Genomic DNA, 25835 nt, shown 5'->3' with positions numbered 1-25835 from the left:
TGTCACCAACAGGAAACAAAACCAATTGTTGTTTTTTCCCGAAGCCGCACACATAAATATAGCCTCATTCGGATGCAGGGGTTCTTGAGTTTCTCTTTTCACTTCTTTGCCTTTTAGTTGTTTTTCGTATCCTTTGAACATCAATAGCAAAAATTTGTCCAAATGGACTTAGATCATGGCTGGATCTAGGTAAAAAATAAAATAAAAAGTGTTGGTAAAATTACTTATTTCCAAGGATGATAAAAATCGTAGTTACTTGTCTGGAAGCAGACAAGCCTCAAACAGAACATTTTTTCTAGATATGTTCTGAATACAGTCCTCCCTTTAAATTCTTAATATGCTTGTGGAAGAATATTCTATGAAGATATGTGCTCATTGGAATAGTGAAGACTAAGAGACAGATAATTCCCAGATGAAATCTTTACTGAGATCTGAGTGAAACTGTAGATTGTTCTTGTATCCCTGGAACGCCTGCATCTCTGCCTCCAAGGCACGTTTCTCTTATGACAGAAAACAAGCTCATGCAGACTTAGGCAAGCTGATAAATATGTACAGTGCTGGATAGTAGTTTGACCTGTGTTTTGTGGCTATGACCAGCACTGGAGAATTTCTAGTGATTTGTGTTTTTAAAGTTAAATCAAAATTGCGAGGTTGAGGTCAAATCATATCCATGTTCTGTCTTTCTCGGGTGCGCCTTCCTAGATGTGTTCTGTTAGAAATTGGGTATCTAGTTGGCAGAGGTATACACCCTTGCCCAAGTAGAGACCACAATCCTAGTCTGGGTTAGTCACTACACAACCTAAATTATCCTGTGCTCACCCTCTGGTAGCTTGGCACAGAGCGGCAGGCTTAACTTAGAAGGCAGTGTGTAAAGTATTTGTGCAATAACTCATTCAGTAACACAGTGACACCACAAAAAGTACTCCACACCAGTTTAGAAAAATAGGTAATATTTATTTGAGTAAAATAAGACCAACATATCACAAATCGGACATAAAAAAGCAAAGATACACAATTTTAAAGGTTTCATCCCAAAAGAGCTCCTAGAAATGCAATAGCTCCAAATGGGGCTATCACAACGTCATTAACGGAGTCGTTCCCAGTAGTCGGACGCCACTCGCGAAGGAGTGCGGAGCTGGTTACAGAGTTGCATGGACCCTCAAGTACAGTACCTTTGAAATCGATGAAACAAAGATGTTGCACCAAATAGACGAGACCCATTGAAGGGCATGTACATAAGGTTTGCCTCCCTGGAGTGAAGGAGGTGAGGCGTCGCCAGAGCCAGTGCAGGGTCAGTTTCTTATGGCTACTGGGGAGGTGAGTCTTCGGTTCCTTACTGTGAGGCAGGGGAGGCGAGGCGTCGGTTCCGTCTGAGGAAGTTACAGTTCTCTTGGCCAAGGGAGCCAGAGAAAGGGTCCCAATATCAGAAGTAGGCAGAGGTTGATAGTCCCGCTACTTTCTGGTACCCAAAAAGAACAAGGGTCTCCGCCCTATTCTGGATTTGTGGGGCGTCAATCTCTCCCTCAAAAAGAAGAAATTCAAAATGCTCACTGTAGCTCAGGTCTTGTCTGGCCTAGACCAAGTAAACGGGATAGTAGCGTTTAACTTGCAGGATGCGTATTTCTGCATCCCCATCCTGCTTGCCCACAGGCGTTACTTGTGGCTCAAGGTAGGCCACAATCACTTTCAGTTTACCGTGTTCCCCTTCAGCCTTACCAGTGCCCCTCAGGTGTTCACCAAGGTGATGGCGGTGATTGCAGCTCATCGGCACAAGTTAAGGGTTTCAGTCTTTCCCTACTTTGACGATTGGCTGTTGAAGGCTCCTTCACCCCAGGCTGTCGTCTCCCACCTCCAGACTACGATGAACCTACTGCATTCGATGTGCTGAAGTCACACCTGACTCCCTCTCGGACGCTCCCTTTCATTGGAGCTGTATAGGTCATGATTCCGATGTTTCGGCCTCAGTCCTGGATCTCGGTGAGACAGACTCTGACCCTGCTGGGCCCCATGGCCTTGTGCATCCTGTTAGTAAATCATGCCAGATGGCATATGCAGGATCTGCAGTGGAATCTGAAGTTCCAATGGGTGCAGCATCAGGAGGATCTCTCCAACACGGTCCAGATCTCTGAGGGAATTATAAAAGATCTGCAGTGGTGGTTAACAAACCGCGATTGGGTCAGAGGCAGACTACTTTCCCTTCTCCAACCAGATCTCAAAGTAGTAACAGATGCATCACTTGTGGGACGGGGCGGCCATCTGGGAGAAGAATCCGTACTCCATATTAACCTACGGAGTTCCAGGCGATCTGGCTAGCATTGAAGGTATTTCTTCCCTTTGTCAAGGGTAAGATAGTGCAGGTGTTTACGGATAACACCACCGTAATATGGTACTGCAGCAAGCAGGGTGGTGTGGCCTTGCACCTCCGGACATGGCTGGAACAGCAGGGCGTAACCCTGGTGGTTGAACACTTGGCAGGTTCTCTGAACGCCAGGGCGGACAAACTCAGCTGTCAATGCCTAGAAGATCATGAGTGGCGTCTCCATCCGGAGGCGGCACAATGACTCTTTCAGCAGTGGAGAGAGCCTTGGTTAGATCTGCTCACCTCCGAAGAGAATGCGTAATGTCAGCAATATTACGTGTTGGAGTTTCCAAAGCAGCACTCCTCGGCTACGCTTTTTGTCGCGAGTGGAGCTCAGCCCTCCTGTACACCTTTCCGTCAATGCCACTTCTGCCCAGAGTTCTTAAGAAGTTCAAGAATGACCAGGCCCAAGTAATCCTTGTGGCTCCGGATATGGCACAGAGAGTCTGGTATCCCGAGCTTCTGAAAATGAGCATCGATCCTTCGATTAGGCTGCTCCTTCAGGAGGTTCTTCTGTTGCAGCAGCAGGGGAAGGTTCACCACCCAAACCTGTCAACTCAGCACCCTCATGCGTGGAGATTGAGCGGTGGCAGTCAACCACTTTCGACCTTCCTCCCGAAGTCTATAAAGTTACTCTGGCAGCCAGGCATCCCTCCACTGTGACGGTATATGCCTGCTGTTGGAAACGATTTGTAGATTATTGTACACAAAGATCTATTGATCCTCTTTCTGCCACTCTGATATTTTTCTCTTTATTTTATCCCTTGCCCAGCAGGAATCTGCATTGGGCACGCCCAAGGGATATCTACCTGCTTTGTCTGCTTTTCTACGGCTGCCTGATCAGTCTTCCTTGTTCAAATCACCTATTGTACACAGATTTCTCAAAGGGCTTGTACATATGTTTCCTCCTTTACCCTTTGTTAAGCCTCAGTGGGAATTAAATCTGCTTCTCACCTATCTTATATGTGCTCTCTTTAAGCCATTACACAGCTGTCCCCTCCGATTGCTCACTATCAAGACAGCCTTCTTAGTGGCAATAACATCTGCCCGGAGGATGAGTGAGATGCATGCTTTGTCATCCAAGGCTACGTAGCTCACATTGTTTCCGGACAAGGTAGTGCTTCCCACTCGTGCCTCCTTCCTCCCTAAGGTGGTGACCCCATTTCACCTGGGTCATACTATCACCCTGTCCACCTTCTTAGCTCCCCCGCATCCCTCTAAGGAAGAGGAGTGACTCCACCTACTTGACCCAAAAAGACGATTGTCATTCTACCTTGACCACATCAAAGAGTTCCAGGTGGACGACCAACTCTTTGTGGGGTATGTGAGATCAAAGAAAGGCCGGGCAGTGCAGAAATGAAACATTTCATGCTGGGTCATTCTCTGCATACAAATCTGCTACTCTCTGGCCAAAAAGCAGCCTTCTGAAGGCTTGGGGCCCCATTCCACCAGGGACAATGCTGCTACCACAGCGTTAGCATGAGGTGTACCAGTTTTGGACATCTGCCAGGCAGCAACGTGGGTGTCTCTGCACGCGTTTGACAAACACTACTGCTTGGACAATCAGGTCTGCAGAGACAGGCATTTTGCCCATTCGGTACTGCAGGACTTTTTAGTCTGAAGTGAATTTGTCTGCAGCCCACCGCCAGGAGGTTATGGCTTGTGTAACTATTCTAAGGTAAGGAATCTGCAGCTAAAAATCTCTATCAGATGAACAAGTTACTTACCTTTTGTAATGCATAATCTGATAGAGACTCTAGCTGAAGATTCCCTACACCCACCCATGCCTCCCCGCTCTGCGGACTTATTTACTAGGGTTGAGGATTGTCCCTTTCAGGGCCCTAATTTTGGCACAGTCAACACTTGTCAGTTTCTTCCATAGCTCTGCGTTTCTGATGTGGAAGTTTGTAGAAAAGTAACTGACATAACACACGCCTGGGTGACGCCTTTATAGCTGACTGTGACATCATAGACAGCTCTACCAACGCAACGCTGCCACACGGAGCCAAACTGAGCCACCTGATGGAACGCAGGGGTATTGCTCAGCAAAAGTTCCAGATTCCAAGCTGAGTCCTGTAAATTCTAAGGTAAGGAATCTGCAGCTAGATAGTCTCTACCAGATAAAGCGTTACCGAAGGTAAGTGACTTGTTCTTCAAAGCTTAGCAAGTACTTTTAAATGCCAAATCAAAGTGGCAGTGTAACTGCACACACAGGCCTAACAATGGCAGACCTGAGACATGGTTAGAGGGCTGTTTATGTGGGTGACACAATTAGTACTTTTAAGTAAGTTAAATGTACCAATTGTGGATGATGAGCCAATGTTACCATGTTTTAGGGAGAGAGCATTGTTTGCAATTCCCAAATGGATCACAAGGGACCTTGCTCATTAATATTCAAGAAATTGCGACCCATCTGGGAATGGCAGCGGACCACCATGTCTGTGACTGCTTTTAAAATAAAGCAGTTTTTTTAATGCATTTCAAAAATATGTATTTCAATAATGGAAATTAAACATTTCATTTTTTTTTTTTTTTAGAGCAGGAAGTGGTTCTTGTGATCACTGCCTGCTCTGAAAAATTGTTGGTGCCCCATTCACAAAGTGGAAGGGATCCCTTGGAGACCCCTTCCCTTTTGCAAATGGGTTACCACCAGTTTGAAATTAGTGTTAGCTGCAATTGTTTTGCAATTTCATTCACGGTCAAAAAACAATCATACATACCACTGCGACTCACAATCAGGAAGGGATGCCCTGGGCACACCCCCTCCTAATTAAGACTCCCAAACTGGTAAATAGAATACCAAACCTCAAAATAGCATTTGTACATGCTTTTTTCTGTGCACAAATGGCCTGGTTCTGCGAATCGGGTTGTTAGGTTACAGAAAAAAAGCTTTGTACATCTGGCCCCAACTCTTTTCAGAGCACTCCTCTGGGATATACAGTGTGGACGCAGGTGATTGAAGCTGCACAACAACTCTATGGAAGCAGCGTACAGTAGAAGGAAGGAAACAATCTGAATCCTTCATCAGTGCAATGCAAAACATCTTACCTCATGCTCATTCTTTGGCATTTGTGGCATTGATAACATCTCTAAGAGGACTAAATGCAGCAATGGCTAAAAGATAAAGAAATAGACTATAATAATGACTTACGCCAGCAAAGTTAAGCACAACTCCATGTGATCGCGTTTGTATGTAAATAACCTTGGGAATTCCTGCAAGGTTGTTTCTATCAGATTATATAAATTGTTTCACCAATAAAAAGAGATTAGTGTATCTATGGCTGATTTGGTGTTAGAAGGAACATTTTAAACAACTGACAAAGCCTTAAGCAGGCTTTGAAATTCCTTCTATTTGAGAAGATAGGTTCTCCAGATGTTTATTGGAAATTCAGTACATTATGAACAAGCATTCATGTTACAATTGTATTTTGGAAACTAAAGTCAGTCATTAAAAAATGAAACTCGTCTTTCATTGTAATGTGGAATACATGACATCCTGCATTTTGTCTCTGAAAATGAACAGTTCAAATCATATGGTCTTTTTTGTGTCATTTGCTTTGCACACTCCTGCCATCTGGTGGTGGACACAGACGTTGCAAGTTGTTTTTCTTCAAAGAGGCTTTGTTTTTGAGGTTACTGGTGACACCTCGCCTAAAACCACCAATGTGCATAGACTCCATCTTAGGTTCTTTTTTCCTACCATTGGGTTTGGATGTATCTACAGTGCTCCTGTACGTACGCACCACAAAGACCAACATTTTCAACATTGAGACCCATGAAAGTCTACCTACCATATAGAATAACTTTGTGCAACTGTTGACTGCTTCCGATCTGAACCGAGATTTAAGAGACCAGGTCGCATGAGAATGGCTCATGTGGGGGAGGATATTGAGAATATTCCTTTTACAATCTGCCCTACCTGTAACATTAAGTTCCCATTATCAGACCAGCATCGAGTTGGTAACCTGTGACTCCTGAGAGACAAGTCGGCCTGTCTGGCTTGTAAGGCCTTTCTGGTATAACAAGAACTTTCGGTACCAAAGAAATAGATGGTGTGCGCATTGTAGATGCTGGAAATGGCCCTTTCTGCATGGTCACCCTCAAACGTTTTGCCTTCCTCCTCCTGTTTTTGCTGAATTCATTTTTGTTGGCTTTAAGACTCTGGACATTTTACCACTGCTAACCAGTGCCATTTTCCACGCACCTCTTCCTCTGCGGTCCCTTGCAAGGATTTTTTTTTAACACAAACCAGGTACTTTGCCCTGCAAGAAACACATGTTGTTTCTAGGAGAACTTAAGACACTTTTTATTGCTTTTACAGTAATATTTCAGTTCATACAGTGATATCCCCACATTTGCTTATTTCATCTTTAATCGTTTTGACATGCAATTATCCAGATAAATATTATAGATTTTTCTAAACACTGTGTGGTGTATTTTTGTGGTGCTATATTGTGTTATTGTACGATTTATTGCACAAATACTTTACACATTGCCTTCTAAGTTAAGCCTGACTGCTCAGTGCCAAGCTACTAGTGGGTGGGCACAGGATAATTTGGATTGTGTGTGACTTATCCTGACTAGAGTGAGGGTCCTTGCTTGGACAGGGGGTAACCTGACTGCCAACCAAAGACCCCATTTCTAACATGTATTAAGCAAGTGCCCTCAAGGAGCAGTGGCCTTCTAAGGAGGAAAGAGCCAGAGGTGTAAAAAATACTTTCTGTGGAAATACTTCAGAGGATTTAAGAAAACCAGGAATCTAGTATCCAAAAATGGGATTCTTCATGAGCAAGGAGTCAGGATCAGCATGTATAGGGAGCGGAAAAAAAAACATGGCCTTGTTGTGATGATTCCTCCATCCAGAGTGAGTAAAAGATAGAATAGTGAAAGGCCAGGCAAATTAAATGACATCAAACACCACGTGAGAGAAAACCTAATGAATTTGAAAAGAAAGGTAGAAACCAAGGGAGAAACAACCATGAAGGAAAGGAAAAAAGAGAACAAAAACCTGAAGTGGACTTTCTGCGGAGTCTCCTTAAAAGGCAGCTGTTAACCATCAGGACCCTGATTGCCATTTTGAAGTTGAAGAGAGAATTAGCAATAGTAAGGGGCACAAAAGGAAACAGACCTAGGTGGTAGACTCTCTAAGTCAGCAGCTGCAGCCTTATACAGTGTCCTACAGATGTACAGCGTCTTATAAGTCTGAGAACCACAGGACCCCACAAAGTACAGCAGTTCACTGGGAAGAACTACTTTTCTTACACAACACCCTATTCCAGCGCTCTTTGGTGGGGCAGCCTTCCACTAGTAAGTTGAATCCTAACGCCTCCCTCAGCACCCCACCTGGCAGTGAGTCTTATGTGAGACCATGAGTCTTGCTCTGCGATCTGTAAGTCCCAGCTGCCTTCTAGGCCACTACTGTCATTCTCTATGGAACACAGTGGTCCATATTTTACCAGCAATTTCTGATGTCCTCTGGGCAGCCAGTTCAAGATGCTGACCCACGCATACAAAACCTGGCGCAACAAAGGACCAGCATTCATCAACAAATGAATGACCTTTCACCTGTGATGCACCTCCCTCTTAGTCACAGACACACCCCTCCTCACCCCCTACCCCTGATACACTGAGTCAACAGTGAAGGACGCTCCTTCTCTCACCTGGTGGCTTAAACAGGGAACAACCTTCCCCTGCACTTCAGGAATGCAGCATTGCTCTGAGAATTCAGAACAGGATTCAAGACATGGCTGTTCAAATGAACAGAGCACCACAAAGCAGTTAGCAACTCCAGGGCCTTGAGACTCTCACAGGTGATTTGCCACACTTTATAAATCCTGATTGGTTGATTGATCCCTGACACAAGCTATTCAGAATGGCCACATTGCAGCAAAATGTGTGATCATCTCTGGCTTGGATATGGCAGACTGCTTAGGGGGCGGTCGATTGGCACAAGTGTGGTCCTTTGGCTGCATGCCTGTTGTTGGCCCTGACCCTTTTTGCAGGCTCATCCCCAGACTTTTTGCCTCCTTCCTCTTATTTTGTCTGACCTCTTGCTGTTGGCTCTAGGACTCTGAGCATTTTGCCACTGCTGATCAGTGCTAAAGTGCAGGTGCTCTCCCTACTAAAGTTGGTATGATTGGGTTATACCTAATTGGCATATTTAATTTACCTGTAAGACCCTTGTACAGTGGTATCTCTAAATGCTACAAGTGGGCCTTCAGTGCTGCTTGCGCTACCCACTAAAGTAGCCTTTCAACTCTGTCTCAGGCCTGCTAATGCAGGGTCTGCATGCGCAATTTGCTTCCACAGAGACCTGGCATCGAAATTTACTTGCCAAGCCCAGAACTCCCCTTTTAGTACATGTAAGTTACCCCTAAGGTAGGTCCTAGCTAGCCCTATGGGCGAGATGCTATGTATGAAGAAGGCAGGACATGTGCCTAATAGCGTAGCCTGTCCTGGTAGTGACAAACAGCCTTCTCATAGGATTGCATTGGAAATGCCCAGCCTCATGTCTAGGGGGTATTGTCTGAAGTATGAGGGGTAGTGTAGGCATGTGTGGTATGGTTGTGATGGTAGTAAGAAATGCTACTTACTGGTGTAGGTAGATTTTTTATTATCATTACAGAAATACCACTTCTAGAAAGTGAGCATTTCTCTGTGCTTACGACTCTAGTGTTTTGCAGCTTGACTCCAATCCACGTCTGGGCAGCGTGACCGTTTGTGCATACTTTTCAGACAGCCTGTACACAGGGAGGGTAGAGGTGTCACAGAGGTGCATCTGCATTTTGAATGGTCTTCCTGGGCTGAGAGAAGGGGGAGGCAGGGCACACATGCATCTGTAAAGGCTGTGCCCTAGCCTCACACAAAAGGGTCATCTACCCCCAACTGATGTTTGGAGCCTGTGCTGAACCATTGCAAAAATTGAGTATAAGTACAGGGGATTTTTCCCCACAATGGGGAGACACTCTGAACTTAACATGCTTGTAACTGGACAAAGAATGCTTCTTGAGGGGCTCACTAGGAACCGCCTTGGACTTCTGCTGCTGTGCTGACCTGTGACCTGCTTGGTCACTTGGAGGAACTGCCAACTACCTGCATCCATCTTGTGCTGGCCTGCTGCTGGGCGCTGCCACCCTGCGCTCCATCTTGTTGTGTCCCCCAGGGGCTGAGTACTGTGGCCCCTGTCCCCTGCCATCACCTGCTGAAGCCTGGAAAAGCGCTTTCTTTCCTATGATAGTAGCGCCTACAAAAGCGCTCTGCCTGCTGCCATGACACTTGGAAAGTGCCCCACTTGATTGTAAAAGCACCTGGAGAGCACAGTGGTTTTAACCCATTTTACGCTTGAAAGCACTCTGCCGGTCCGAGAATCACTGCCGCAACCCGGGCGTTGTAGATTTCAAGCGTGCTGGAGATGCGCTGCCCCCGGGGCACTCCAGAAGTGAAGTCAGGAGCATGCATGCTACTAGCGTGCCCCTGGGGTGAAGCACGCTCCGAGGAGCGTCCCCGGGGCACAGTCAGGCATCCACTTTGGTGCCTATTCACCGCTGCGGCCTGGGCGGGCTGCAGCTGATTCGCTCAGCAGGCCTGATGTGGAGGAACCAGCCCTCAGTCGAGATCGGGCGGGGAGGAGGCCTCATCAGAGGTTCCCCGCCCCACCGGGCCTCATTTCAGTGTAGAGATCAGGCAGGGAAAGAAGCGTCATCCGAGGCTTCCCGCCCCACTGGAGCCCTTATTGTTTGTTGGAGATCGCGGGTGGGGCGGAAGCCTCACCGGATGCCCCCCGAACCGCAAGGTCTCCACCTTTGCCCTGTGGCGGGGTTTTGGCTTTGTTCCCCCTCTGTCTTTGGACGGCCCGTAGTGCTCTGGAGGGGGCAGAGATCGCGGGTCCCAGAAGGGGCCCCTATATAAAATCGGAGGGGGTGTTTGCCTCCCGTCTCCCCCCAAAATAACCAGAGTGCCCCCGTTTGGCACAGAGGAGTACCGGGGGCCCCCTTATTTTACTTGCAATGGAACTATACTTTTTTAATGTTCCTGGTACAGGCATTATGGGCTGGTATTCTAACCTGTTTTCTCTTATGATGTGTCATATCTTTGGTGATGTTCCTTTTATGGGCATGACATGCTGATATGTTTTTTTGACTTGCCATATGCTTTCTAATGTTCCTTGTATGGGCGTTTATGATATGTTCATGACAAGTGCATTTTTATTGTAATGTTTTCCTGACTACTGCTTATGTTGCAGAATAATGAGTTAAATGTGACTACTGCTGATTTCTGCAGGGCAACAGTATTTAGTAAAGTTCTGACAACTGCTTGGGTAGCAGGGTATTACTGGCATGTTGTGTTTGGTCTAATAATGTTGTGTACAATACAGTTTATTTTTACATAACTTGGTGTTGTGTTTCCTTAGTGGTGGGGATACTGCATCACGTGTTGTGAGTGTTGTGCAGACGCTTTACAAATTGCCTCTGGGATAAGCCTAACTGCTCGTGCCAAGCTACCAAGGGGGCGAGCAGGGGTTATCTTGGACGTGTAACTCCCTTGCTCTGACTAGAGTGGGTGAGTTCTGCCTGGCTTCGGTGCATACCCAGAAACCCCATTTCTAACACCTGTGATCAGTAGGCTTCTGGGATGTCATTCAATGGCTCTCACCATTTTTGCTGAGCAAGCAGACTCTGCTCTGAATCGTTTTAGGAAAACAGGGCCACAGCAAATTCCTTGGGCAGCGTAACCTCCACCAAACAGTTCCATCAAAATCTCGCCCTGTTTTAGGCCACTGTAGGGGTTCCCAATACAACCAATCTCAGACCCCCCAGCTAGCTCAACAGCTTTCCCTGCTCTGTAGTTGGGCCATATTTCTTTGGGGGTATGAACAACTTTTTTGAAGATTGAGGAACAACAAATTGTTTGGTATTCATGTTTCAGGTTTTGGGAAGCAAGAGCAAAATGCTAGTATGTCATAAATGAAGTTTTTAACTAGATCTGTTTGTGATCTACATTATGATGCCTAGGCCACCCCCACTTGCTACACCCCATACCCATGAATGAGCTCTGTGGAACATCATGTGCAGCACTCCACTGCCATTGGCCTAAGATTGTGCTATTGAAATAACATATGGCTTCAACGTTCTTCCAAAAGCTAGCTTTAGTATGTCACTTGCCAAGAATAGATATTAAGGCTAGTAATGTACCAGTAGAACCAATTTCATTTCACATGAGTCTTAAAATCTTATATGTAGGGAGAATAACCAGTCAATTCTCTTATTGGTGTCTGAATAAGTTTTAAAATCACGGTCAAACTATCCAGATAACTCAAACATGCCAATAGGGCAAGTGCCCCATCTGTCAAATGCTATTCGAGTACCTCTAAAATGTTAGATTAGCTGTGATATAGTTAGTTCAGTGACAGCACTGTCAACTCTAGGTTGTAGATACAGCTGGAACATAATTGGTGTTACCAAATACATGTGGCAATTTAAAGCCACATGACTAGGGAGAAATGTCCATTATATAGCTAGTACTTCTTGAAGGCTAGTGGGGCTTTGGTGGTGTAACTGTGGTCTGACTGTGGTACTCTTTATAGATGCCATCTTGTGCAGAAAATATTGTTTACTGTAGACTGCCTAATTTCTAGAGAAGTTTGTGCTGTTCATGCTTCGCTCTGAAGGCTTTTGGGGGGGAGGCAGGTCACATACCTGATTACAGAGAAGAGAGGGTTCTCACTCACATTCTTCATGGAGCCAATCAGACCATAAAAGAAAACAACACTCTGTCAAAAATGAAGAAGTCAAGGAACATGGGTAAGGTCAGGCAGAAATGGCTACAAAAAAAGAGGAACAAACAGCAAAAAAGAAAGGGGCAGGAGCATAAATAAAGAAGAAATACTCACTTACCCTCCTTACCAGGACCTGGAAGATGCCACAGCAGGTAAGACAGGAGATGGAAGACCCTGCCACACCAAAGACTATCCCGAGGACATCTGGAGAAAGAAAGCTGAGCAGTCACGATGCTCACCTCTGTCAGTTGGTAAGGTCAGAATAAGCTTGCCAATGCTAGAGCATAAGGACATTCCAGCTAATCAAAGGAGAGGATATTGGCCTAGAGTGAGCTACCTCTTCCTAGACTGAAACTAGGGAGGCTTACTGTCCCCACAACAATCTAAGAGGATCGTGACTCAGTCATGTAAGTGTAATGGGGAAGGTAAAGGCTTAATTAGTATCTTAGTCACAAATAGAAGTGCCATATGGAGACTGCAGTAAAGACACCTGAAGGTAGGGAGAGGGTGCTAAATATTTTGACGACAATTGTGTTTGTTTGAAAATGGGACAAGAACTCTGAAGTAGATACTTTATTTATACTAAGCAGCTAAGGGTATGTTATGTTTTTGTGGCTTACAAAGAGAAAATAACTATATCCCTGAGATGAGGAGAGGGAAGGGCAACTCAAAGAAGACGACGAAGGCTTTAGGAATTACTGGATGGACTAAATAGGAGAGGGCCAGGTTTTATATCTGCTAAATAAGAATATATCTGAAGTCCAGAATAGCAAATGGAAAGTGTAGAAAGAAGAGGGAATTGATAGGAAGGGGTGCCAATTGAGGAGACAATGTGGGAGTGGCCAAACGATGCAGCATCTGTTTAAGGGAAGAAGAAGAGTAAAGATGAGAAAAAAGCTAAATCCTGAAGGAGAGAAATTGTGAACTATGTGAATTCACCTTGGATTAAGAAGGGTGTATCAAGGGACAAGAGAGTAAATACAGACCAAAAGAAGTCAGTACCATAGTAGAGTTGCTTTTTGCCTGGCCAAACTCACAACAAGGCAGCTCACAGAACCCTTGCACACCTCTTTCAAAAGGGCGTTTTACTCTTTCATATGTTATTTATTCTTTTTACCAGTCTTCTTCGCAAATCATTCATCTCTCGCGGTGCAGACCTCCACTAAGTGTGTGTTTCCCACAGATTCACATGAAACCATTAGTTTCCCTCCTTATTGTGCACTTACTCTGATGTTCCATTACTGGCCTCTAAAAATTTATAATATAATCCCCAGGAAAATAAGAATGTGCAATTGCGATGTTGTTACAAGGGAACATATGACTTGCAGAATATTTGAAAACGTATCCTTGTATCCTTTATCCCACGGTCCTTACGCATGACTTTTACTCCTGTCTTTACTTGCTGGTAAGTACAACGCAGGTAAGTATATATGGTTTTTTACCTTTACCCAGCATCCATTACCACATAGTACTTTATTCCACAGCTTATTTTTATATTATTTAAAAGCAAGGGTTAAGATGCAGGTGGAGGTAAGGGTGATTTTATTGTTTAGAGGTGGCTAGAGGTAAAGGGAAGCAAGGGTAATTTTAAGGTTAAGGGGCAAGTAGAGGTAAAGGGGAGGTAAGGAAGATTTTAGGATAGGGACCAATAGAGGTCAAGGGAGGTAAGAGTGATTTTAGGGCTCAGGTGTGGCTAGAGGTAAAGGGGGTATGGTTTGGAAATTACAGCTCATTAAAGGTAATAAGGTATCTCCAATATTGGTCTCTGGGAGAGATAGGCCTTGCAGTAATGAAAACCAAATGTAAGATTGTTTCAGTACCAGGACATGTAAAACTTGAAAGTACATTTCCTACTTTTGAATGCACTGCACCCTGCCCTCTGGGCTGACCAGGGCTTGACCCTGGGGGTGTCTTACATGTATATAAAGGGAAGGCTTTGGCCTGGCAAAAGGTTATTTTGCCATGTCGAAATGACAATTAAAACTGCACACTCAGGCCTGAGACATGTTTAAAGGGTTAATAAAGTGGGTAGCACAGTCAGTGCTACAGGCCCACTAGTAGCATTTCATTTACAGGCTCTGGGCATATGCAGTGCCTCTTTACTAGGGACTTGGGAATAAGCAAGTTTTACTATGTTTTAAGGAGGGAGCGCATGCACTTTAGCACTTTTAAAGTGTGCAAAGTCCAAAAGTCAGCAAAAACGAGGTCAGCAAAAGTGGAGGAGGAAGGCAAAATGTTTGGTGGAAGAACACCGTAAGGCTGACAGTTCTAACTGGCGGTAAGAGATTTTTAGGATTCAGAAGCAGGTAGAGGTAAAGGGAGGCAAGTTTTTTTTTATTTTAAAGGTATTCTTTGGGGGACTTGTGCCCCTACCAGACAAAAAGGGGGATTTTAGGGAGTCACCGCAAAAATATATACACCTATATATTTTTATGTTTAAATATAGAAATACACCTAAGGTGACATATAATTAACTTTAACTTTGTCATAGTTAGGTTAGACTTTCCTGGGAAGAGTGATTTTGTTTCACTAATAACTTTAACGTAGTTCGACAAATCTTTTCAAAACATTCATCCACCCTCAGCTGCTTCATGGAATGTTTCGGGATGATCCATCAAGTGGTGGCTGAAAAAAAAGGGGGTTCTGAAATGCTTATTCCCCATGCAGTTTCCATAGGGAAAATTAAACAACAATACAGTAAAAAAGGGCCCAAAAGAATTACATCACAATTGTCAGATACCTAGATTTTTACTCAGCTTGCTTTTTGTGATTTCGTGCAAACCTTTTCAGCCTTTTTTTGAGAAGTTAAGGGTAAATAAATAACCTTATCTTTTGCTGCTGTTGGACACCGGTGTTGATAGCAATTGGCTGGTCCAGTGAAAGTGTCTCTCTCTCTCTCTCCCTCTCTCCCTCTCCCTATCTGTCTCTCTCTCCCTCTCCCTCTACATCTCCATCTCCCTCCCTTCCTCCCTCTCTCCCAGTTAGGTTCTGAATTTGCTCGTACAAACCATAGAAATTCAACAGTTAGAGTTATTTCAAGTAATTATACCTCACATCCTAAGGTAACTATAACTCGTGCCTCCGCCTTGCACAGTTTTTTCTTCATTAATTTGACTGCTAATGCTTCATTGATATTTTTAATGACATAATAGAATTTGTCATGATTGCTGTAGTATCTGGGGGTGATTAGCATTCGCCTGGCGAGGGTGCGTGTTATCATTACCTTAGGGCTCGAGTTATAGTTCCTTGAAATAACTCTATAACTGCTGAATTTCTCTGGTTTTGTGTGATTAAATTCAGAACCCATTCTGTTAAATCTCTCATTCTAAGCATATCATTCATCAAAGCGTAAACAATTGCCTGTCTCTCTCCCTTTCACTCTCGTTCTCTCGTTCTCAATTTCTTTTTTTCAATCTTTCACCCACTCACACCCTTACGTACCCACTCACAAACCTACTCAGAAACTCACACATCCACTCAGTCCCTCATGCACTCACTCACAGCCTTATTCAGACCCTTACTCACGCACTCACAGACCCACTGAGACTCTCACACACCCATTCACAGACCCACTGAAACCCTGATTCACCCACTCAAAGACCCACACAGAAACTGATGCACCCACTAAGACACCTGATGCACCCGCTTACACACAGAGATCCTCCCACAGCCACTCTCACCCCCAGAGACACCCTCTCACACCTATTCTCACACCCAAAGAGACAGGCCACGGCCAGCTCCCGCTGCGCATGTCCAAAGGACTGTGTGCAACATGGGGTTGGGTGGTTAAGGGGGTAGTCCTCAGGGTCTGACTGCAGGCCAGGCACCACGGCCCACCCTCACCGCACACGACCAAAGCCGTGCATGGCGGTGGTTTGGTTAACATATAGTAATAAAAATTACTTCACATTAAAAAAAAATCATAGAAATTCACTGAAAAAACAAAGGCTACAGGGACATTATAGTTAAGAAATAGAATTGAAAAAACAGAAATTCACTTAAAAAACGAATGTTATAGGGACGTTATAGTTATGCTCTCATTTTAAACATATGAAACCATAGAAATTCACCAGTTATAATTGGTTATCATAAGTAACTATAACTCATGCCCTAAGATAACTACAACTCGCACCCTCACCATGCACTAATTCCCATACAATTACAGCACTCATGACATACTTTGATAACACCATTGATAATGTCACTGTAACATCTGCAGTAAAATTGCTGATCAGATAACTGTGTATGGCCGGGGCGCGAGTTGTAGTTCTCTAATGGCACAAGTTATAGTTATGGTTACTTCTGATAACTCTAGGTGGAGAATTTCTATGAATTTGTACCTTTAAAATGTGAGCCTAACTATAACATCCCTGTAACCTTTGTTTTTTTTAGTTTATTTCTATGTTTTTTTATTTCTATTTCCTAACTATAACGTGTGTGTATATATATATATATATATATATATATATATTTTTTTTATAACTAGTTGTAATGCCTGTGGGAGAAAGGCATCTAGTAACTTGAAAAGAGAACTTGACAAATTGTACCTCTAATTTGAGGAACCTGCCATGAGGAAACTCCTAATACAATCCAGCCTTCGTTTGTCATGATCCTCTCATTTTCAGTCAATAGCTATTTCTGGGTGACTGAAAAAAATGGTTGCCACAGGAGGCTGATATATATAATTTCTAAAAGAGATTTTCTTATAGTGCTGCCCCTCCAGTTTACACCTCCCTTCTTAGTCAGTAATTAACACTGTTCCAAATTGATATTCTCTTCCTTCACATTGGAAAAGAACAGGGTGGTTGGAGAGCTTGTAGTCTTTTGGCCATATGTAAATGTAAAGACAACATATTAAATATAATTGAAAATGTTCAATATAAAAACACTTTTCAAAACTTTTAATATGTAAACTCTGTGGATAATATTATGGCTAAAAAAGTTGTCCTAAGTACTTTAATCCTCAAGTATTATTTTGCTATCCTTAGATTTGCAAACGCTGGTGGAGGAGATCCGACAGAGCGTGTTGAAGCAATTAAATGAAGAGGAGAACCAGAAGAAACAGAAACTTGTGAGGTATGATAATTCTCTGAGGATAACATCAATGTGTAGTTTTCACGTTGCTAAAGGATTTTGACCCACTAATTCCAGATTTACACACTTTTTCCTCCTTTGAACAAAGCCACGTTTGACAGTACTCATAAGGTTTTCACAGAGAGGTCATGTTTTTTTCTGTGCATAGGAATCTATTTACCCTCGTCATATGTTACAGCTGCTATTTCAGCATTCCGAGTATCAACAGATTTAGGTTAAATATTGCAGAATCTGATTGTCTTTTGGCGTACTGGAAATGTAGCACCATCTTTTAGATTTGCTATTGGTGTACGAACGTCACATTTCATTCAGAGGGGTTGATGATTTACGGCCTGATTACGAGTTTGAAGATTGTTTACGATACCTCATCCTTCTGATAAATTTTGGCGGGTCAAACCTGCCGAAATGTATTCGGGAAAAGCATATAGTGTTTACTCATTGGATTTCGCATGTTATTCCCCACAAACTAATAATAGGTTTCATTTATTGCACCCGATAAATAACATACTCCATGTTATCATTATTTATAAGGTGGGGGAAATAACACCTGAACTCGTAATCACGCCCTTTTAAGTTTACCATTCGCCAAACACTACATCAGGCCCACAATTTGTATTCTGGGCTACTCTGCAGCCGTTCATGCAGACTTTAACCACAATCTATTCCTAGCAGGCTCATCATGCTCTATTTACTTGTGGTTCCACAGGCCCACCTGTTCTAGGAAGAAATGAATGGCTTTATAATAGATATGCTAATAGCCTAATACGCCTGGCTGCTCCTTAACATTCACATGTAAAATTAACAGCTCGCCTAAATTGTCTTTCTTACTGGTGGTGGAAGAAGAGATAGTTGGTCCTGCCTCAGTTTTCAGCTACATCTGCAATTTGTTTTTCTCCCTGTTGATAATGGTGCCTACATGCATCCTTTTCAAAGCTTTTGTAGGTGCATAGCTTGTGAAGCGCTTTACTAAGTGCCAGCCCTGCTTCATTCTTGGTTAGGAAATTACACATAGGGAATCTGTAGGGTACAGCTGATAAGGATCTGATACTGTTAAGCCCTTTGCATCCTGAAGGTACCTTCCGTGGTGAGAAAACCATAGTCCTTACTGGAAACGGCATCAGTCATTTCGAGCTTGTCTATGAATGAGTAACACTTTTCTAGTCCTTCTACTTCATAATAATTGTATTCAGTTTCCGCAAAAGAAGGCAGCCTTAGCTTGACTCAGAGTCGTATTTTAAGTCTTGCCCTTTTAGTTCTGGCGTAGAGTCAGCTTTAGGTGTTGCCTGACTTTAGTAATAAATACAATACTGCAATAAAGTGCACCAAAACGTGCTGTGTCGCCGGTTTAATTATTTGCTCAGTTGGAATGCTAGTCATAAGTTCGTACAGGCCAGGGGGCAATGACGCAGCCCTCTTCGTGGTAGTGGGAGATGTGGCGAGAGATGGCAGTTTGCCTGTCTATATGTACTGCACAGAGGAAAAGGGCAGTATTGCCAAGTTAGCAAGTCCCTGTTATCTTGTTTTCAGTTTTTCACCAACCATCATGTATCACACAGAGATACAATTGGTCTGTTTTGTAACCTTAACTTCTAGGCAATGGGATGCCAGTGCCCCAGCTTGTGGTAGTGTCAAACCCCCCGTAGAATGTAACTAGGAGCCTCTGAGTCTCAATTATCCTACAGATATTCATTGCCATTTGGCTGAATGGGGGCCCGTGAAAGGTTGAGGGGTGGCCCCCCTGAGTGTTGGAGGACCACTGCACCACAGGGGCCCTGTGTTATGCCTCTGGCTTTGGGTACAGGACAGGACTTGGGCTGGGGGTGAAGTTCTCACACCGGTAGCCCCAACTGCCGACCCCATTCAGCTATCCCACTGGCCCTTCCTCCATGAGCGCTGGGCATCAGCACCCAGAAGGAAGGATTTCATACATAAATAAGTTAGCCATTTTAAAACTATGTTGCTTGGTAGTTACAAGCAAGAAAATGAGTAATGTTAGACCTGGCATCCTTAGCGTAGTCTTTCTTTTTGCCTCTGTTTCCTAAGTTGTGACTGTGTGCCTGACTCTGGTTTTGGTACTCAGGGCAATTTACCACTGCTGGCCAATGCTAAAGTGTTAGTGCTCTCTGCATAAACTGTATGTGTAATTTGCTTTTTCATGATTGCCATATCTGATTTACTAGTAAGTGCCTAGTAAAGTGCACTAGAGGTGCCCAGGGCCTGTAAATCAAATGCTAGTAGTGGGCCTGAGCACTGATTATGCCTCCCACACGAGTAGCATGGAAACATGCCTCAGGCCTGCCACTGCAGTGTCTATGTGTGCTGGGTTGGCCTGCAGTTTCTGTTTCTGCCTCAGAGAGGGCAAAGAGTGCACTTTGCTGTGTATCCGGCTTGTGAAGTTTCTCCAAGGTCTTTTACTGAGCTTGCATCCTGTCAAGAAGTCTCAGGGACATCAAAGATCTCACCTACCAGCCCCTGGGTTAACTTGCTGTGGACTCTTACTCGCCAAGTAGTGCCTCCTCCAGTTCTGGGCTGTTGGGAGTGAAAGCTGGTGAAAAGCCAAGAAGGACCAAGTGCACCGACTTTGAACGACACCTTGACTGACGTGGCTACCGGTTTCCATGACGCCACCAGCAACTGAAGTCGTGGTCCCGTAGGCCCGACACAGCCTCGCTGAAGTCCACAACTCCATGAGTTCCGAAGTGCCATTTCACCAACATCTGTGACACCCTACTCTACTGCGACGCCTGAAGTCCTGTGGCATGACTGCAACCTTGTGAGGTCGCTGCACCACGTCGTAACCACTGGATATGGACCCTGCCGTAAGTGCGAGGATCTGATGATTCACCCAGACACTGCCTCACCTCCACAGCAAGGACCTGATGCCTCGCACCAAACTCCTTTGTTTCGCCGTACCGTACATCAACCCCTGGCTCCCCGAAAGCGTGCACCGCCTTGTTTCCTCATTTTCACAAGGTAGTGGACCTGGGGGTCCGTGCGACTCTGTGACCGGCACCATTGGCATTGGATTGTTGGGAACGACTCCATCACGATGCCGTGATATCACCAATCCGAGGTATTTGTGTTTCTAAGCACTATATTGAAGTTTAATCTTGGAAAATTCATAACTTTACTTGTGTTTGTTGGATTTTGTCGTTCTGACCTTGTTTTACTCAGTAAGTATTGGCTATTTTTCTAAACCGGTGTGGAGTCCTTTTGTGGTGTTTTCACTGTGTTAGTGTGTGTGATTGTACAAATACTTTACACATTGCCTCTGGGATACGCTTGACTTCATGTGCCAAGCTACCAAGGGGCTGAGCAGGGATTATCCTAGGTGTGTATCTCCCATATTCTGATTAGAGTTAGGGTCCCTGCTTGGACAGAGTGCATACTGACTGCCAACCAGAGACCCAATTTCTAACAAGTAGATACTACGGAAAAACTATGCACATACATGATTTGTGTAATATTTTATTCGTTTGGAGCCATTGAGAGCAAATTATCACCTTTTTCTTATGTCCATTATTTCCTATTACTTCACTAATAGGTTGACTAACACTTGTATAACATAGATGCATATTTTTTTATAAAATCCACTGCAACAACATGTTTCTATGATCTATGTTCAACACAGTTTGAGAAACAGAAGCAAAATCCTTCTACACTTCAATGAGGAAAGAGAGAGCTAGAAATTGACCACTTGTATGTCAGCCGCTTCAACGTTTACATTCAGATTTGATCTTCAGCCACATCATTGATATGTTAGGTGTCCCTATAGTAGCTCATCCGGCTTGAGTTTATTTAGGTTCCCTTATCAAGAACTAGAACTCATAAATACCATGGACAGAGTTCTATTGTGGAACATGTTGAGGGCAGCAAGGATGCTAAATGCCGGGCTCTGGAAAAAGAGAGCTCCCAAGCCCTGTACAATGGTTGTATGAGCTATGACAGCTGCAGGCAAATGAGAAATAGTCCCACAACCTTATTCATGCAGAAAAAAAATCCCAAAATTTGCAATCCACAAATTGCTTTTGGAGTATCGCTGCTTCGCACTGCCCAAACTGAGAGCTCTACAACTGTTTAACTAAGAATAGACGAAGGATAGAGGGGACTGAGAATATTTCCTTAGATAGAAGGAGGGGATAATCTCTGCAATTTTAGTAAACTGCGTAACACAGCAAATTAAATCACAAAACTTTTAGAGAAGGGCAGTAGGGGAGCAAGGGGGTTTGGTTGAAGATTGAAGTTTCAGTAATTAGTTTTAGTGCAAGGCCACTGGAATTATGATTGTGCGGCCGTGGTGCTTTTTGCATAATTATGGATGTGCCGCATTTGCCACATCATCCATCATCTTCTGCAACATCTGCAGATTTTAACAAAGAAATTTGTTTCTAGATCAAATGGTCCAAAAGTTATGAAAATCTCAGCAACACGTATTACTAAAACCGCAGTGGCACGTGTTGTAACACAGTGGAAGGCCCTTTGCCAAGGTTAACTGGTCACCTTTCTATTGCTTAGTGCTACATTTAGATGTTAAACTGGTACCAATGAGATGCAACCCATGCCCAGACAGTATTAACAAGTGTACAAAATGGATGGCGAAATATTGAAATACTAACACAAAATGTGCTGCATTACGCTCCATAATTTGCCTTTTCATGCAACATAATTTTGTCAACCCTGCAGCATTATTTGGTCCTCCTCTGCCACATTATTTGGTCCTTCCCTGCCACATTATTTGGTCCTTCCCTGCCACATTATTTGGTCTCCCCTGCCACCTAATTCTGGTAGCACTGTCTATAATAATTATGTATATGTATGTGAAAAAAACTGAAAAAACAATAAATAGACTTGAATTAAAAAGGATTGTCGCTATAAAGGTGCCTTTGGTGGAGGATGAGAAAGAGGTGATGGAGTGTTGAATTGTATATAATAGATTAATTGGAGATAAGAATAGTGCAGAACTTCCAACGTGTTTAGTTGAGGTTGGGCTGTTTCAGGCAGATTCCTTGTGAGCTCTGGGTCTATTTTTACCTAGATTCTTGGGCATTAGTGTGATAGCATAGCACACTGTTGCAAGAGTAAGTTGAACACCTGGATGTCATGCAATGAAGATGTGCAATTATTGATGTGTTGTTGTCACTTCATAAGGTTAAAGTGGCCAGGGAGCAAAAAGCCTTGTCATGGGGCATTAAGCAGCAGTGTGTCTGGTGGCAAAAACCGTTGGAAAAAAAATTGAGGTGAGGACTTGGTTGCAGGGCTCAGTGATATTTGGGTTGATGTCAAATGGAGTATCAAGATGAGTCTGAATCTGGAGTTTGGAGTCTCATTGGGGAAATACTTCAATGTGGGATTTCTTATCTGGTCGGATTTATAAGGTATGGGTGCACAACAAATGCATGTTTAATGTGCGAAAAAGACCTGACTTTTAAAATCTGCTTGCTTTCATTAGTGAAAGGCATGCATACGTCATGCCTTTTCCGGTGTTCAGCCCTCCTCAAGCGCACCGACCAACTACTGAAAACGTATGAGGCTCGATGTTTTCCGTCTGGTTTCTCGACTACTTTTTCTCTTTATTTCGCAATGCGATCTCGCTGGGCAGTAGTCGAGCGCTTTGCATGACATCGATCCTGTTACATAGGTAATTGCACTTTTGCCGGTTACATAGATAATTGCACTTTTGCCAATAGGTTTCACTGCAAGGGAACTTTTATTTCCCTTTGTCTGTTTTACACTGATGGCGGCCGTCAGCTCGCTTATGTGAAACTTTCACTTTTCAGTTTATAAGGTAAGAAAAGTCTGGTTAGTTATGTGAAACTGTTTTACTTTTCATTTTCAATTTATGTGGCAAGAAAAGTCCGGTTAGGAGTTTGCAATGCTAATAGCTCTAACTCGAGCAATTGCAAGGCCCATTGAATTGCAGATGCTTGTTTAAACATATCTTCTCCTCATACAAACTGTGAACCATATTCTGCAAATCAATCTTGGTCCTACTCCAGTATTAACAGCCCAGCCCCAATTACCAGACCAGCCTCCGCCAAATGTGAACACAATCGACCCCATACCGGTTTCGACCTACTTAGGTCTCATCAATGAAGCACAGCTTGAGTCCTGTGACACATTGAGCATGGGACACACATCTGAGCATACTTATCACACTTAAGGCGTTTACTGTGCAAACAAAAAGTTCTTCCTTGTGTTCCGGTTTAGAGAGCACCTAGCAGTTTGGGTTGGACTCTTTCTATTGAAGCGGGGCGAAGACTGATTTGCATATGGCTGGGTACAAACTGAAGTGACTTTGTAAGCATAAGAACAATGGGTTGGAATGCTTCCCCAAAACACTTGCCAGTGGTTAAACTTATTGCAAGCATTTCATGATCAGATTTTGTGTGTTAAAAGTACTACTCTAAGTGTATGCCCTAGAAGTATAACCAGTCGTGGGTCCCGTGCTCTCTGTGCCACAGGAATCAAACTACACCCAACTGATAGGCCCTGTTGGATTGTTTTGCTTATGCCGGATCATCCCCAATCTTTTTGCCTCCTACCTCCTATTTTTTCTGACCTGTTGCTGTTGGCTTTTGAACTCTGAGCACTTTACCAGTGCTAAAGTGCATATGCTCTCTGTGTAAATTGTATGTGATTGGTTTATCCATGATTGGCATATTTGATTTACTAGTAAGTCTTTAGTAAAGTGCACTAGAGGTGCCCAGGGCCTGTAAATAAAATGCTACTAGTGGGCCTGCAGCACTGGTTGTGCCACCCACATAAGTAGCTCTGTAATCATGTCTCGGACCTGCCACTGCAGTGTCTGTGTGTGCAGTTTTAACTGTAAATTCGACTTGGCAAGTGTACCCACTTGCCAGGCCCAAACCTTCCCTTTTCTTACATGTCAGACACCCCTAAGGTAGGCCCTAGGTAGCTCCAAGGGCAGGGTGCAGTGTATGGTTAAGGTAGGACATATAATAATGTTTTTTATATGCCCTGACAGTGAAATATTGCTAAATTCGTTTTTCACTGTTGCAAGGCCTGTCCCTCTCATAGGTTAACATGGGGGCTACCTTTAAATCTGATTAAAGTGTATATTCCCTTTGGGAGCGGATGGACATGTGGAGTTTGGGATCTCTGAGTTCACAATTTAAAAATACATCTTTTAGTAAAGTTGATTTTAAGCTTGTGTGTTTGAAAATGCCACTTTTAGAAAGTGGGCATTTTCTTCATTATACCATTTCTGTGACTCTGACTGTTTGTGGATTCCCTGTTGGGGTCAGTTTGACAGTTGGGCTGGTTGCACCTCACACTAGACAGTGACACAAAGGGAGCTGGGGTGTAGCCTGCATATCCTGATGAGCCATCTGTGCTAGGAGGGAGGGGAGGAGTGGTCACTCACACCTGAAAGGGCTGTGCCTGCCCTCAGACAATGCCGTCTCAAACCCCCTGGTGAGTGTCTGGGGCCTGGCCTGGGCAAGCCAGGATTTCACATTCAAAAAAGACTTTACTTTGAAGTAGGCCTACTTCAAAGGAGAAATTGAGTATAAGAAGGGCACCCAAAACCACAGACTTTAGAAACACTTCTGGAACCACGAGGAACTTCTGCCTGGAGAACAGCTGAATAGCTGAGGAAGAAGAGCTGCCCTGCCTGGGACTGTGCTGTGTGGAGCTATCCTGAAGTTGCTGCTTCTGCCGGAGTAAGAGGGCAAAGACTGGACTTTGTGTGCCTTCCATCTTGAGAAGAAACCTCCAAGGTCTTGATTCAGAGCTTGCCTCCTGTTGTTTGAAGTCTCAGGGACAGCAAAAACTTCTCTCTGCCAGTACCTGGAGTCTCTGGAGAGACTCCTACTCTGCCCTGTGGTGCCCATCCAGTTCCTGGGACCCTGAAAGGAGAAGCTGGCAGCCTAAGAGGAAGAAATCCACACACAGAGTGCCGTGCGGGGAAAAGATCAACGCAACTCCGATCTGCGGCTGAAGAAACGACGCGCCGCCAGCTCCGCTGCTGAGAATCGAGACTCGCCGGAAATGCGACCGAAGAATCGATGCACGGAGCAGGAGAAAAGACGCGCAGCATCGCTGACGGAGGCTGGGAGATCGCAACCCGCGCTGCGTGGTTTTCAGATCATCGGAAGGCTGAATTTCTGACGTGAACCATCGTGTGCGTGCAAAAGCAACGCAAGGCCTGCCTGGACCCGTGTGCGGATCGAATCAACGCATCTCTCTCCTGCAGAGAGAAGAACCGACGCACGCAGACTCGACAGAAGGGGGAAACGACGCAAGGTCTCGCTCGTGAGCGACATCGACGCACCGCAAGCCCTTTTCGACGCACACCTGCCCGTGCGGGGTTATTTTTGATGCGCACCAGGTAAATTTTCACGCTAGCTGTGCTAGCGTGTGTTTAAAACTACTTAAAGACTCTTTTTGCATTTTTATTGATGACTTGTGTATTGTGGATTTTTGACGTTTTGGTCTTGTTTTGTTTAGATAAATATTTCCTATTTTTCTAAACTGGTGTTGTCATTTTGTAGTGTTTTCTTTAAGTTACTATGTGTGTTGGTACAAATACTTTACACCTAGCACTCTGAAGTTAAGCCTACTGCTCTGCCAAGCTACCAAGGGGGT

At 44.1% G+C, this 25835-nt stretch overlaps 1 protein-coding gene across 1 annotated transcript in view; it reads left to right on the top strand.

The window, feature by feature from the left end:
• CCDC60 (coiled-coil domain containing 60) overlaps positions 1 to 25835 on the top strand; it is a 493444-nt gene that overhangs the window by 390823 nt on the left and 76786 nt on the right. Inside the window, exon 9 of the mRNA XM_069214471.1 lies at positions 17123 to 17210. Within this exon, the coding sequence (XP_069070572.1) occupies positions 17123 to 17210 (88 nt within the window). The remainder of the gene's footprint in view (positions 1 to 17122; positions 17211 to 25835) is intronic.

Source organism: Pleurodeles waltl, chromosome 11, assembly GCF_031143425.1.
Source record: "Pleurodeles waltl isolate 20211129_DDA chromosome 11, aPleWal1.hap1.20221129, whole genome shotgun sequence".
Taxonomy (NCBI): Eukaryota; Metazoa; Chordata; class Amphibia; order Caudata; family Salamandridae; genus Pleurodeles; species Pleurodeles waltl.
The sequence above is the reverse complement of the archived record's forward strand: the minus strand, read 5'-3'. Positions and strand labels throughout refer to the sequence as shown.